The sequence below is a fragment of the Cnephaeus nilssonii genome, assembly GCF_951640355.1.
Source record: "Cnephaeus nilssonii genome assembly, chromosome: 7".
In the NCBI taxonomy this organism is placed as follows: Eukaryota; Metazoa; Chordata; class Mammalia; order Chiroptera; family Vespertilionidae; genus Cnephaeus; species Cnephaeus nilssonii.
The window spans coordinates 32546147-32561656 of record NC_137078.1 but is presented as its reverse complement, the minus strand read 5'-3'; the positions used below and the strand labels follow the sequence as shown (position 1 = coordinate 32561656).

At 46.3% G+C, this 15510-nt stretch overlaps 1 protein-coding gene across 11 annotated transcripts in view; it reads right to left on the bottom strand.

Annotated features, from left to right (window-relative positions):
* Positions 1–15510, bottom strand: part of ABCA4 (ATP binding cassette subfamily A member 4) — a 108279-nt gene that overhangs the window by 22351 nt on the left and 70418 nt on the right. For 10 of the 11 annotated variants that reach the window (XM_079778077.1, XM_079778079.1, XM_079778073.1 and 7 more), the window contains 10 exons: positions 12908–13170; positions 11960–12084; positions 11387–11485; positions 10381–10567; positions 6805–6899; positions 5321–5353; positions 3605–3710; positions 3406–3480; positions 2980–3149; positions 1156–1333 (listed from right to left, as the gene is read on the bottom strand). In XM_079778077.1, coding sequence (XP_079634203.1) covers positions 1156–1333; positions 2980–3149; positions 3406–3480; positions 3605–3710; positions 5321–5353; positions 6805–6899; positions 10381–10567; positions 11387–11485; positions 11960–12084; positions 12908–13170 — 1331 coding nt within the window. The remainder of the gene's footprint in view (positions 1–1155; positions 1334–2979; positions 3150–3405; positions 3481–3604; positions 3711–5320; positions 5354–6804; positions 6900–10380; positions 10568–11386; positions 11486–11959; positions 12085–12907; positions 13171–15510) is intronic. The other variant, XM_079778080.1, reaches the window with a different exon arrangement.

The window sequence follows — 15510 nt, the reverse complement described above, 5'->3', positions numbered from 1 at the left end:
GAGGCTTGTAGAATCTGACCTCCTCCCCATGTGTTCATGAGTGTTTTTTCATGCAGACAGAAAACAGAGGAAAGAATGGAGGTGCTATTAATAACTTCTGGTTTTGCATTGGTAAGTGGAGGAGGAACTTAATAAGTCGAGTAAGATAAATTATGTCTTTAGGAACCCGTACTAAAAGCCATGCTGGAGAAGGTTGTTTGTGTCGGTTCTCATCATGATGTACCTTATCATCACATGAAGTGGGGACTCACGTTAGTCTTAGAATGTTGAGATAAAACAAAGGATCTCATTACCCAGACACTCAGAATACCTGGAGTTGGTGTCACAATAATCTCTCCTATATTATAACTAGTCTTTGCTGCCAAGTAACTTTGACCCTGTGGTCTGTCATGAAGCCCCCATGCTGACCCCTCCCTGCCTCCTCCAATACTGGGGTGAGAAGAGTGCTAGTCTGCTGTTGATTTGCTAAAAAACTTTTCTTCATTTTCCCTAACTTGGTGGCTAAACTGATATAGTGAAGGTCTGGCTGCTTTGGAAAATCAAAATAAGGCCAATGGATAGGATGCCAGGTTTAGCAAATAAAAATATAGGATGCCTCGTTAAATCTGAATTTCAGAAAAACAACAAATACATTTTTTAGTGTAACTATGTCCCATACAATATTTGGGGGTGAAACATACTTACCCTAAAAATTAATTGTTTACCTGAAATTCAAACTTAACTGGGTGTCCTATATTTATCTGGTGACTCTGCCATAGGAGAAATTCCATCCTTACCCCTTTGGGGTGGGGCAGGATTTAAGAAGAGGATGTGGGGTGAAGGTCTGCTTGGTATTACTTCTTCAGCCAGATATTCTCAGGAAGGCCAGCCTCATGGAGGGCAGTACTTATTGGATGGGTCAGAGGCCCTGAGGCAGGGCACGCAGAGCCCCCACTCGGCAGTTGTTAAGCTGAGCCCTACATTCGTCCCTAGCTTGCCGTTCCTAGTTCTGTACCTTTCTAAGAAGTCAACAGACAGCAGACACACAAGGCCCTTGACATAGCAGTCCCGGCAGTGGGAGAGCCTCACCCTACCGCGACCCTCAGTCAGAGCAGACACCAGTGCCCACCCCTCAGGCCAATGGAGGTGAGAGAGGCACCGTGACCTGACACTTACGATGTCCCAGAGGAAGCTGGTCAGCCAGTAAGTGGTGGGGCTCACTCCACTGACAAACTGGAGGTGCTTGGCTTTGTTCACTCTCTCCTGGATCAAGTAAAGGACAAAGCTGGCTGGGACGAAGGACATGGCGAAAATAACGCAGATAGCAACCACAGCGTCCACAGCAGCCGTCAGCCTGCAGTAGGACAAGAGACACAGGGAGAGAGAGGTGAAGGAGGAGGAGCAGAAGCCAGAGAAAAACCAAGTCAGGCTCTGGGGCGGCTCAGCCAGTCCTAGAGAACAGCCTCCAAAACCCCCTTCCCAGCCTGATGTTTGTCATTTCATTCAATTATCTTAAACGGAGTCAAGGTTAAGTGGATATTTGAGGGTTTTCTGTTCTATGGTGATGTTGAATATTGTTCCATTTTCACATGAAAGTCTAGATAAACTTTCTAATTATTTACTGATGGTTATAGAAATGGGTTTGTATATTATCATTTGTCATATATCACAATGGTCTTATCAGTTCTAATAATTTGTCTATAGCTTCTCTTGAATTTTCTATGTAGACAGTCATATGGTCTGTGAAATTTATTCCTTTTGTTAAAAGAGGCAAATTATCCTGTGAGAACATGAAACACACCATAGCATGGAGAAATGCTCATAACGTAAGTTCAACAAAGCAGAGAGCAGGCCGATTATACAGGACGGGGCTCTAGCCATCCTTTCCTGGGCCAAGTGGAAGGCATCTGGCCAAGAGGGCAAGTGTGGGCTGAAATCCGACCTGAACTTCACATACAAGCCGTGACCCCTTGCATGGAACAGCACCCACTGAGAGAAAGGAGCACATTAACTAATTCCCACAAAGCACTGTCTGTGCTAGTCAGCGTCCTTATAAAATTAGAAATAGCATGATCCACACACAGTAAAAGTAGAGCAAATGACTGAAAGGGAAACGTGCAAAAACATTTAGAGGAAATACACTAACCTGTGTAGGATTACAGATAATAAGTTCTTAAGACTCTATTCTTTAAACTTTACTTAATGAACATATACTATTTTATAATCATAAAGACTCCTATTTCATATTTCATATTCAAGAGACTTGGCGAGGCTAAGTGAGAATAAACACAAGGCGGGCGATTCTTCCTCAGTCCAGGGCCTGGAGGGTGTCCAGAGGAAGGTGCCAAGGTTCCAGGGCCAACTTTTAGCCAGTGACCCTGGGCACGTGGAGAGTCCAGTGTTGAGGGCTCTGAGTGTCCTGGGGTAGGAAAATGAGTGTCCTGGGGTAGGGCTCTGAGTGTCCTGGGGTAGGAAAATGAGGACCCTACCGCTTACCACAAGCATGCACTCACACAGGCTACCAGCATACTGCAGATTGCACAAGATTGATGTTTTTATTGCCTGAAGCTGTGCGGGAAGAGCCTAAGCTTGAGGAAGGCAAGGATCTGACGACATCTCCATGGCCTGGTTGTCTGAGGAAAATTACCAAAATCTGAGATAATTCCTATTGGGGAGACGAAAGATTTACTGAACTTTCCCCGTCCCGGGCAGTCATTTCACATACTGCAGAGGAGGATATTTGTGTAAGCTTCACGAGTAACTTCTTACCAAGAGCCCAAAGGGAACAGAACCAAATCTATGCTTACTTTCCTAGTAAGGACAAGGAGAAAGAATGGCCAGGCAGTCTGGCACACAGCGCTGAAAGTATTAGGTTCACGTTTGCCGGCTGACCAGCCTGGCCCTCCAGCCCAGCAGCTCCGGAGAGTGATAATCCTCGTGGGTCTCCCAAGAGAGGAGAGGGTGACAAGACAGTTGTGTGGCTGGGCCTGGGTGGCTTACACTGTGATCTCAGAGAGCTGCTCCTTGGTCAGGTTCAGGGGCTGGCTTAGGACGGTGATGCCATACTCCTCGGGGTCCCTGTCCGGGTGCAGGCTGGCTCGCAGGATGGCATTGTGGGCCACGTTGAGAAAGCTGACCAGGGCGTGCCAGCCCTTGTTGTTAAACCACACCTGGAGGGCGGAGACGGCCTTCCTTAGGCTGTGCTGGCGTGACCCAGCGGCCCTGCGCTAACAACAGCTGTTTAAAGAAAAAAATGAGCCGCAGGGAAAGGAATGTGGGGAGGAGGAAGGATTTGGCAGCTGGAAGACATTCCATGCTAGTTTTCAAGTGGAGACTTGATGGAATTTAATTATTTGGGAAAATAAAAATAAAGTCACCAGCTCATGTGGATTTTTAGCTCTGGGGCAGGTGACCCAGGGCCAATACCTTAATGTTGTCTTCAGTTTCCAGATGTCTAAGGAAAACAGACATTTCTTTAGCGGCCTCTCTGGTGACCGGGCCCTAGAAAACCATAATGAATAAGAAAGAGGTTTTTTATTTTCGCTCTTAGTATTCATGAGATTTTCTGTCTCATAATAACTGGCACGTTGAAGGTCCTACCCAAACCTGCAGCCCGTTTACGTACCCCGCTCACATTCATCATCTGGCCAAGGTCACTTAAAAATCCAACAAGTGCCTCCCCCGTGACGGGGAGAGCCGGCAGCTTTCCTCCGATGGAAATTCCTCCGTACCTGACAAGGGAACAAGAAGTCCTCAGATCAGTGCCATGACCCACCTCTGTGGTGCTTCATGCTTGCCAGCAGCACTCAGTTTCTGTTAGGGAAATGTGTGCTTTGGGAGGCACTGTCTGCACTAGTGAGCAACGTGGCTCCACTTTACAACTTCGAATGCTTCCTCATTGCCCCCAGATGAGTTCTGATCCCTCAGACTTGGTCTCTCTGACCTCTCCAACCCCTCTCATGCCTTTCCTTGAGTGGCATATCCCGGCCACGTCCAATACAATCACTCGCAGAGCTGCCAACAGTCCTGGTCGCCTCTGCAGGGCTGCTGGCTTCCAGGGCTGCCTTTCTTGTTCTTGAGCATCAGGCCAACTGCATCTCCTCTATCATATGTCATCTCCTCTTTGAAGTCTTCCCTGACTCACCATCATCCCAACAACAATTCCTCTCCTGCATCACATCTGTCTGTACTTTACAGGCACTTCCCACAGCACGGGACTCTCCTCAATCTAATCAGGACCAGTCCGGCTGGGCCCAGCTCTCCATGCCTCTCAATGCTGCCCCTCCCTCAGGCAGCCCCTCACCATCTTTTGCCTTGACTCAAGCTCTAGCTCCTTCATGAGATCCTAGCCTTAGGTCTCTCCCCGTCCTAACCCATTTTCCACACTGCTCTGAACATACCTGGGAGTGCCACTCTCTGGATAAAACCTTTCAATGGTAGGATAAAAGCCAAGCTCCTCTACAAAACAAAATTAATTTGCTGAACTTATTTCTCAGGGACTCAAATTGCGCTCTCCCCATGCCCTCAACTTTCCGCTTCAGCTGAGGATTTATCCTTCCCTCTAGGGAGCGATTCTAAAAGCCCGATAACACTTTTATGGTCTGAAACAGGGGTGGGGGAACCTTTTTCTGCCAAGGGCCATTTGGCTATTTATACATCATTCGCAGGCCATACAACATTGTTAACTTAAAAATTAGCCTGTTGTATTTGGTCAAACATTTAATTAACTCACCACTAATGCCTTGGCAGGGCCAGACCAAATGATTTTGAAGGCCTTATATGGCCCGAGGGCTGGATGTTCCCCACCCCTGGTCTAGAACCAAGTCAACCTCAGCTCTGCCTTTATTCTACAGGCCCATTCCTTAGGGAGCCTGGGAGGCTAGCTTACTCCTAGAATGTCCCTGGAGGATCCTCCAAACCTCTGGAACGACTCCAGTCTCCAGGATGCCTCAGGAATGAGTTACCTGGGGCTGGGCCAGATTCCCTAAGGCTTACAAGGAATGATTGGGCCACAGAGTGCCAGGGCCCAGGTCACATGGCCTCTCATTAGTATTGCAAACTATTCTGTGCTTGACCTTTTAGAGCCTCCCCTGAGTGAGAATGCTCTGGGACAACTCTTCAGGGAATATCACTTCCCGTCCACGTCCTTCATGGAGATCTGCCACTGGGCACCTTCTGGGTCCAGGGTGTGTCTAGCCACATGTCCTTCAGGGCATGTCCTGTGACTTTCTGAGCACGCACAGAACATCCCATCTACCTGGCTTGGAGGTGTGGCTTTTAAAATGTGCATTTTAAATAGATCAATTTGAGATTTTCATTTCCTAGGAAAATAGTTTCTTACCTCTGTTCGTTGACCCAGAATTTGCTCTTTAAGCTGAAAGTGAAAACAAATCAGACAATGAATCCCACTGGCCCAGCAGTGTTAACTTTCCTTCCGCTCATGGGGTGTCTCAGTAGTGTTCAGGGGCATTTTTGCATCTCCTGATATCCAAGCAACACGGAAACCTCGCAGCCTAGGAGCTGAGCTGATACACACGCAGGAAAAGGACTGATGTTCTCCACTGCTGGCTCCCCGAGTCCCATCCCACATGCTGGGCTTCCTGGGACGCCCTGTTGTCAGGTTATTTGTCAGACCACCTGGAACCAGGTAACATGGTAACTATCACGCCGGTGTGAGTGGAGGCTGCAGCCACCCTCTTCCACCTGCACGAATAAGGCTCTAACAGTCACCTGCACACGTGGGGGAAGTTCTGACTCACTCCAAGCCCAGACTTCAGAGACTGACTTCCAGCCAATCAGGGGTAAAATGACAAGATCCCAACAGTAGCCCTCATAGGTCAGGCTCACCGACTATCATTGTCATCAGACACAAAATCCAAAGTTCCATCATGTAAACTGGCTGCTGAGAACAAAGTTTTGGGTGCTTGTTGTTTATCCCATGATCTGCTTATATTTTTGGGTGTGGATGGCATTCTTTATTTTGCTGACTGCTGGCTTGGCCCTGCCTTCTGGCAGCTGCTTTCACCATCTGCAGTGTGTTCTGGTTAATTGAGTCCATTTATTCTTTCTGCATGGCTCTGGTAGGGGAGGCAACTGAAAGTACTACTAAAATTAGACAGTACGTTTTATTTTAAAGCCCCAGAGCACGTGGGCCTGGATCAGGGTTCCTATGATGCCACCTGGGAAGCACACGCTTGTCAAGCTCCCGTAGGGTTGGCTGAAGCCAGCCCATTCCCAGCTGAGGCTTGATAACAGCTGCAGAGCTGGGAGAAATAGACACACATAAGAGTTCACTGGCTTGTTAAATGGCAGCACTACCGGCGTTAACTTACAGTGAGAGTGTGACAGGTGCTGTGGACCTGGCTGGCCTGTGGCCTCACTCAGATACTGTACCCACTGCCTCTATCCTATCTTGGTCTAATCTTTTCCTTTCTGCTGTTTGCTTCTTACTTTTCTGTCTTGTTTCTTTTTCCTCTATCTTTCTCCCTTTACTCTTGCTCCTCCCTCTAAACTTTGTCTCTTTCTTAACTAGTGAAAATATGAGGCTGCATTAGTAGATAAATCCTACATTTTAAAATTTAATTTTAGTAGTGCATGGGTTACCCATTGAGATTGCTTAGTCTAAACAAAACAAACAAATAAAATTAAACTTAAGCTGCATTTTACTTGTATATTCTCGATTGCTCTTTCTATTAGCTCAGAAAAAAGAAGAAAAATTCCACTACCCTGATTGTTGATAAATCATGTGAGAAAATGGTCTTCTGTTTTTAGTTAATAGTTTATACAGGGAGCCAGGATGAAAGCATAACAAGGGTCTCTTCTTACCTGGTTCGGATAAGGGCAGGATACGTCTTTACTAAGAAGTCGGAGATGTTCCTGTCTGTGAGGTCTTGTAGAATTTCAGTGCTGCGCTGCATTCTCTGAGACGAGACATTCCTGTTAGTTACTTTGGAATGTGAGGCTTTATAGTTTGTGAAACTGCTTGTTCTTCACCAAAAGTTATGTTAGCTGTTGAGCCCCCCGCACTCAGAACAGTACCGAGCATATAGTTGAAACAGTAAATTTGTGACATGAGTGAAAGAATTCAAACAGGACCTTACAATTTATAAATCACGTTCAAAATACATCCAGGAGTGGAAGCGCGATCATCAAAAGGCTTTGGAGAATTCAAAAGAGCATGAGTTTGGCCACCAGGTGGCAATATTACTTTACATTTGGGAATAGGTAATGGTTTAATTTCCCATGAGTCATGAACCTTGGGTGTCAAGGGTATCAATCAAAGGTAGAAAGGGAAAATGTTGGGGGCTTTAAAACCATGCTTCTCATTTTTATACACGTTCTGTCTCCTTCTCCCATTTTCCTATTATACTTCCTTCTTCAGTTCACTTGCTTTACCTAGTTCATCTCTCTAACGCTAGGAGAACTGGCATCTACAGAACTCTGTGTGCAGGCACTATGTCAAATGCTCTGCACACATTATATCCCTTAATCCTCAACCCCCATGTCAGAAGAATTATTACTTTATCTTACAGAGAAAGTGAATTCAGAAAGGTTGGCTAACTTGCACCGGGTTGTAGACCGTGTAGGTGGCTGACCTAGGATTTGAACCTACAACTGTCTGACTCCACAGCCCTCACTCTTTTCACCCCAGCACCCTGCTTCTCAAGCTGAGGATGGCATCCCGGGGAACCGCCAAACTCTCTGGGTGGAATCTAGGCTGGAACAATTGCTGGTGCCTGGGAATTTTATGATAAATTGCTTTCTAAAAATTCTGTAAATGAAATACTCCTATCACTTTAACGCGGTGTATTCTAGAAGTCAGGGGTGGAGCACGTCCACTGGGGACCCACCACCACTGAAATAATTCGAGAACAGGATGGGGCCCTGAGAAGACAGCATCCACCATCCGGTTTTCCAGATGAGGACAGTTTACCACCTCTGAACCAAGCCTGTACCCACACCCGTGGCTTAATTCCAGGCTGAATGGGAGAGTGTGTTTGAGGGAATAGATGTAAATATGAGTGTGTGTGTGTGTGTGTAAGAGAGAGAGAGAGAGAAAGAGAGAGAGAGAGGAAGTAGCTCCTGTGCAGATTCATGATGTTACATTTTTTTTTTCCTCTCAAGAGAGACATGAATGATAATGAGGAAACACAGACACAAAGAAAATCACAGGAACTGGTCTGTTCCCAGGACATTGGCTGTGGTGGCCTGTTGTTACATTTTCCCCCTAGGAACCAGGCACCAACCACTGAGAAAAAGGTTCTGTAAGCTGGACAGGCAGCCTTGAAGTTAGAACTCGCTGAAGAAAGGAATCTCCACGTTGCTGCTCCTGGCCTTCCCTCCGCCCTAGCCAGGACTCAGTGTAGAACTCTGTCTGACGCTGGTGGTTAGAGCAGAAGCAGCCGGAGGCCTCGGCAAACCCAGCAGAAGTAGAGCTTCCTCTTGGGGTACAGAGGATTGGGACACGCTCCCTCAGATCCTCTTTAGGGATCCCTGTGATGCAGGGTGGCTGAGTTATGATTCAATGGGGAAATATACTGCTTGAGAAATAGAAAGGTATCTGCTTTTAGCATGGGGAGAGAGAGAGAGAGAGAGAGAGAGAGAGAGAGAGAGAGAGAGTAGGATGCTCATAAACAGAGTCATTCACAAGCCAACTCCTGGGATTGATGCGAGGGCAAAATTTAGTTGTCCCCCATGACTTGCTCTGCCCTTCTGCCATCTGCCAGACTAAGAGACTGTTGGGTGCAAGGCCACCCAGACTCCCTTGACTTTTGATTCTGGCCAATGACAGCTAAGTGTGGTAGCTTCTTGAAATTTTCATAGAAGATAGCATATTTGCAGTTTGCCCTCTCTTTTTATTCATCCTTTTTTCATTCTGTGGTCTGGAAAGAAGGTCCTGCCATCTTGGCCAATGAGGTTGAGGCCTGTTTACCATGGAGAAGAAGCAGAACAAGAGTTCTGGACCACCTGCATGAACTTTTACAGGAGAGGGAAACACAGTGTGTCTTATTTCATCCACTGTTAGATTGCGGTGGTCATCATTCCGTTGAATGTAATTCTAAATAACACAGTTTCCTTACCCACATTATTTCGTTGAATTCTCATAAAATGCTGTGAAATAAACAGTTATTCCCAATTTATAAGGGAGGAAAGTAAAGCTCAGAGAGGCAAGTAACCAACCCAATGCCTGTGCTCTTGACACTATGCCACACTGCCTCTCTGGGAACCATTCATTCATTGGCAAATCATTAGATACGGCCACAGAATGCCCCACTCGTGCAAGTCAGCAGGGAGGATCATTATCAACCCAAGACAAAGTGAGACTTCCCTGACCCCTTCTGTCTCTAAAAGCCCTAGGAAAGGCTCACTGTGATACATTCTGGAGTTCAGAACACCCAAGAGAGGATGCTGCTCAGAGCCAGGATTGCTGATGTCCCTGCAAAAAAATGGTTATTGGCTGTGTGTGTGTGTGTGTGTGTGTGTGTGTGTGCATGTTAGTGACACAGAACATGGCAAGCTTCTTAATTAAGATTGTTAAAAAGCATGCAAATACATATGCATTTGAATGCACACTACAATATTGTTTATAATGGACAAAAGTTGAAAACTCAGGTCCAAGAATGAGAACTTTGTTAAATAAATTAAAGTAAATCTAAATAGTGGGATAAGCATGCAGGCATTAAAAACACTTATGTAGGTGCATATTGACATGGGCATATGTTCATAATATGCTATTAAGTGAAAATAGCAGGTTTTAAGACAGCATTTTGAATATAATCCAGTTTGAATAGATAAAAACCAAATGTTATTGGTGGTTATTTCCAAGTGATAGGATGATCTTTTTTTCTTCTGACTCATCTGTATTTTCTAATTTTTCTATCATGAGCATGCATGACTTGCATAATGTCTCAATGTTTAGATGTTTTCTTACTACATTGCATAGGACATGTGTGGTGGAAAACAAAGCTGGTCAGTGACTTCCTCCAAGTGGCTGGACAGGACGCCAAGGGAAGCCCCGCTGAGAGGACCCAGGGAACCTCATTAGGTCCTGCACTCTATGGTCAGTTTAAAATGTTTGGCCTGGCCGGCGTGGCTCAGTGATTAAGCATTGACCTATGAACCTGGAGGTCACAGTTTGATTCCAAGTCAGGGCACATGCCTGGGTTGAGGGCTCGATCCCCAGTGTGGGGTATGCAGGAGGCAGCCGATCAATGATTCTTTCTCATCATTGATGTCTCTCTCTCTCTCTCTGTCTCTCGCTCTCTCCCTTCCTCTCTGAAATCAATAAAAATATATTAAAAAAATAAAATGTTGTTTGGCCAGGAACTCAGGGGGCACAATGTTTTCCCCCCACTCCCTGCAGATTCAGGGCCTCCAGTTTCCCACGGAGGGTCGAGGTACCTGAGGGGGCGGGAGCCCCCCTGCACCCTCGGGGCACTCAGGGAGCATGGTGAGCTTCTCCCTGGTGCTGCACCAGCAGGAGGGCGAGGGGTGGTCTGGTGTCCATTTCTGCTTCTGGAACAGGTGGGTGACGTTCGGGGACACGGAGGGGACCTTCCAGGGGGTTGAGTTGCCACAGGGGTACTCCCTTCATGGAAAACAAGAAAATAGTTCACAATCAGCCCCAAAGTTTAGAGAAAGCCCTAGAAATGAGGAGTAGTGCCCAACCATCTCCTCCCTAGCCTTTCCTCCTCGTCCTCAGAGCCATACACTTTCTTCTTATGCTCTCAGAGGTTAGTTTCTGCTCAAGAAAAGTCAAGACTAGGGTGTGCTTTTTATTGACTCAGTGTGGGACTGGTGAAATTATCTAGTTTCTGGGCAGTTTTATCCCTTTTTTCTCTTCTGGTGGCTCTAACTGTTGAGAGACAATAAATAAAAGAGGAATTTGAAATTAGCCTAATTTTGGTCCTTATCACTAGCTCTGAAAAAGCTGAATGAGAGAAGCAGTGAAAATTGTATTGACTTTTTAGGATTCTTGGTAGATTTCAACTGCCCTCTGAAACTCCCTTCTTTATACACATAGGGATAATTGAAAGTTGGCCACACATGCAATTAACACCATTCTAGGTCCCATTACACAACTGATAGTCCCCATCTCCGTCCTTCCCCTATTCAGATTCCTCCCAAATAGGTTGTGGGAAGCATAAATCAACTTAGCATGGGACTTTTGATATTGGGAATTACAAAGATAAAGAGCTGCCCAATGAAGCAGGGGCTTCCTGAGAGGGAGTAAACACCTTGGCATGCAGGTGTTGGAGGAAAAGCTGCGTGAGTGCTGGGCAGGGAGAGTGATGTGTACAGAGCAGGACTGAGACAGCCCCATCCCAAGCCTGCCGTCTCCATACTCCATCATCTGGGTCTCCCAGGGCCGCTGTCAGTGTTAGGGCAGGGGTGCACAGGGACTTACGGAAGCCACTCTTCCTTTAGGCAGCGGTTGCCAAAGCCTGGCTTGTTCAGGAGGACGTCTGCAAGTGCTGCAAGCCGCTCACTGCCCGGCTGGTCCATGCTAGACAATGGGAGAGGGGCTTACTCAATGGGCACGTGACTGGGACGGAGGGACAAAGCAGCCAACATGCGACTCAACAAATGTTTTATTGAGTGGCTACTACATGCCGGGCCTGCACACAGGGCACAGAATGCTGCACTGGGTGGTTATAGGTTTTCTGGGAAGGTGGCAGCCTCCCCAGACACGCCCCGTGATGGCATATCACACCTGTGCCCCACAAAGATGAAGCGGCCACCAATCACCTAACCTTGACTTTCTCTTTTCTTACTCCTGGCTGCCCTGGTTGTTCACTTGGGATCACCTTCCAAGTGGCAGGTACCTTACTTTCCTTTCTGAGGGCAGCCCAAGGACTCCCGCCATGTTGGTGACTGTCCCAGAGAGGGGGAAGGCCAGGGCCCCATCAAGCAACATGTGACCCAGGAGCCCCACACCCCATAGGAGCAAATGATGACCAGTGGGGACAGGTCTACGCACCTGAAGAAGGTGTACTGCTGCCCATACATCCAGGGGTGAAGGGTCAAAGCAGGGTATTCACCAAAAGGAGGGATGATGATGGAAAGCATCAGAGCCAAAAACACAAAAGTGGCTGGGAGCACAATCTGTGGGGAAATAAACATGGCAACATGGGCTGTGGGCTATGGTGTGCAAAAGATACACAAACATACACATGCGTGCACACACACACACACAAACACACACACACATGTTCATTCTTTTAAATGTTTAATCTGCAGCCTCATAACTGGCCCTGGTGGAAAGTCAGGCTTCTGGGAAACATTATGAGCAGCACGTGCAAAGGCAAGACATGTTCTGATAACCATTGAAGAGGGTTGAAGTAGGCCAACACTGAACATTGAAGTAGCCCCAGCCAGGTGGCTCAGTTGGTTGGAGTGTCGTTCTGAACACTGAAAGGTCATGGGCTTGATTCCCAGTCAGGGTGTGTATAGAAAGCAGCTGATCTTTCTCTCTCTCTCTCTTCCCCTTCCTCTCTCTCTAAAATCAATAAACATGTCCTCAGGTGAGGATTTTAAAAAAACAACCACAAAACATTAAAGTAGGCCAGTGTTTAGCTAGAGGTCAACCTGAGTTTCTTTTTCAAATAAAAAACAAACAAAGAAAAAAAAAGAAGACAATAACCTTGATATGTAGGGTTATTGCAAAAATAAATGAAAAATATTGTAAAAATAACAACATTGACATATTCACTATTATGCATTTTCCCTGCTTAGTGAGGTCAAGTGTTAACCAAGAATCAAAGTAAAGGTTGGCAAAGAGGAAACAAAGGCAACAGAATTAAAGAGCCTGCTCACTGCTGTGCCTGAACCCAGGGCACAGGAAGCCGGGCAGAGGAGGGAGAGGCCAGGAGGGGCAGGCAGGCCCGGCCAGGAGCCACCCAGCACGGCCCAGGACCCACAGCAATACCTGGGCCAGGAAGTCCTTGCGGCTGCGGACGGAGTGGTGGAACCGCTTGACCAGCAGGGCCTGCACATGCTGGATGACCAGCCGTGCTCCCGTGTTGCGCCGGCTGCCCTGCTCCTCAGGCTCCCGGCAAGGCTGGCCCTGGGTGGGAGGAGCCGGCTCCATAGAGCAGCTGTCAGAGCCCTGGGGAGTCTGTGTGACCTCCTTGCTAGGACCCGAACAGGGGTGTCGCAGGCTGACGGTTTCTCTTTTCTGCTGAGTATTGCCTGAGTGTGAATTAATAAATTAGAAAAGCACCCACAAAGTCTGGATCTCATATGCTATTATTTTCTTACTCTGTTAAATTTCCCTTCATTTAAATCAGCAACAAAATATCAGCCCAGGTAGGTTAATGAACTTATATAAAATCTATTGTTTAGTGTAAATCATTTATAGAAAAAATAAGCTGAAATCACTTAAATTTTCTCTATAGTAGTTAAAAAGAACAAGATAGATCTAAATGCACTAAGAGGTTGAAAACATACAGCCAAGTAGCAGACGATCTTAGTAATAAGATCGTATTTATATTAGAGAGCACATACATCATATACAAAGAAATGTGATATTTTTTACACACACACACACACACACACACACACACACACCTGCCAAGCTTTGAAAGATTGCCCATAAACTGTTGACAGAGGTTACCACTGCAGGGCAGAGCTGGATAAGGGGTGAGGGATGAAGTAGGAAGGGTGATTTCAGCCTTTTTTTTGTATTATTTGAAAAATGTTTAACAAAAATGTATCCTATCTAATAAAGACAGAATATGCAAATTGACTGTAACTCTGCAACAAAGATGGCAGCGCCCAGAGCCAATAAGGAGGGATTATGCAAATTGACGCAACAAGTCAAGAGGTGGAAAGGTGGCTCTGGGCCAGAGCAAAGGCAGGTGGAAAGGCGGCTCTGGGCTGGAGCGAAGGCAGGTGCTGGCAGCCAGGGGAAGGAAGGCCCATTCTTGCATGAATTTCGTGCATCGTGCCTCCAGTGTTCATATATAACCTGTGTACTTAAAAAAGTGCAAGGCAGAGTCAGCTTGGTTTTTTCTGATTTCTTAGAGGCCACCATGAAGTGGTGGAAAGAGTAATGAACCAGGAGTTAGGAGATCTTGGTTTGAATCCTAACTCTTGCTGGATGCATTTGGCTAAGTGATTCAACCTGCCTGAATCCGAGTTTTCTGTTCTGTAACATGAAACAGAACATTTCACAGCGCTGCTATAAAGATCAAATGGGCTAACACGTGTGAATATGCTTATTATCATTGTAGGTTATCAGTTATGTTCAAGCTAGAGTTTATCATCACTGTTCAATGTTCATTTGCAGGACATGTTGTTGAACATAAAGGGAGAGCCTGGAGGACCTCCAGTTGGTCCCTGGCTGCTTTTTTAACCCACCTACTGTACCTCGAACAAGGGCAGCTGCAAAGGAGCTGGGTCAGCTCAGTCATCCTTTCAGCCAGCATTCTCCGGCATCTGCGATGCAACGGGCCTGGCTACTCAGAGGGTAAAGAACTTCTCCAGGCTCACTGACTACAGGGCACCAGAGTCCTGGTTTTCTGATCTCTTTTCTCCTGATTGGGGCTCACATTTGATGTCTTCAACGCCCTTTAGGATGCCTGCTGCCTCTCTTCATGTTTATCCCTGATCCCCATCCAGCCTGAGCCCACTCCCAGCCAGAGAAAAGTTCAGAATTAGAATCCCAGTTTGTCCCTGGCTCTGCTGCCATCTAGTGGTAACTGGCTGTGAGCCACCCCTTCAGGAGTGGCACTGACCCTCTTGGTACCTTTAAATGTGTGAGTCCAATGGACAGCTACTGATTCCTTCAGACTTTTAGACTAGATCTGAAAATGTCCTCTAAAACTGAGTAAATGCAAAACAAATGCACGTAGCCATCTGAAAAATGGGAGGTAGTGAGAGTTTGGCCTTGGGAGTCCTAGATTTGAAAGCCACAACTAGAAAACTAGACTCAGAAGCCTGAGTGACTTTAGGCAAGTCATCCAACCTGTGTGAGCTCAGTTTCCCCGAGGTAGGGCTAATCCCTGCCTTACCCATCTCATGAGATTATAGTTAGTGACAATCAAATAAAACAATGGGTGTTAACTGCTTTCTAAACTATAGAGGGCTCACAAGTTTGAGGTAAGAGATGATTTGTAAATGTTGAGATTAGAGTGTCTAAATATTAATCAGAAATTGCATACTGTGTTAAGACTTGGCATGTATTAACTCATTTAATTCTCTCAACAACACTAAAAGGTTGATACTATTATTGTTCCCATTTTGCAGATGAGGAAACTGAGGAACAAAGAGGCTAAGTATTTAACCAAAGCCACTCAGTTAGCAACTTGTGAAGCTCAGGTTTGGTGTTTGGTCTGCCGCATTCTAGAGGCTACCCTCTTAACCTCTGTCCTTGACTACCTCTTTAGGAACCTTCCATTCTATGCCCAGGCTGGCCAGTCTTCTGATGTGTAATTTATTCTCTAATTGCTAAGAGGGTTTATTACCCACAGGTAAAAGACCCCAATTCTGGAGTCTAGCACAGATCTACCTGGGTCATGGAGCACATTT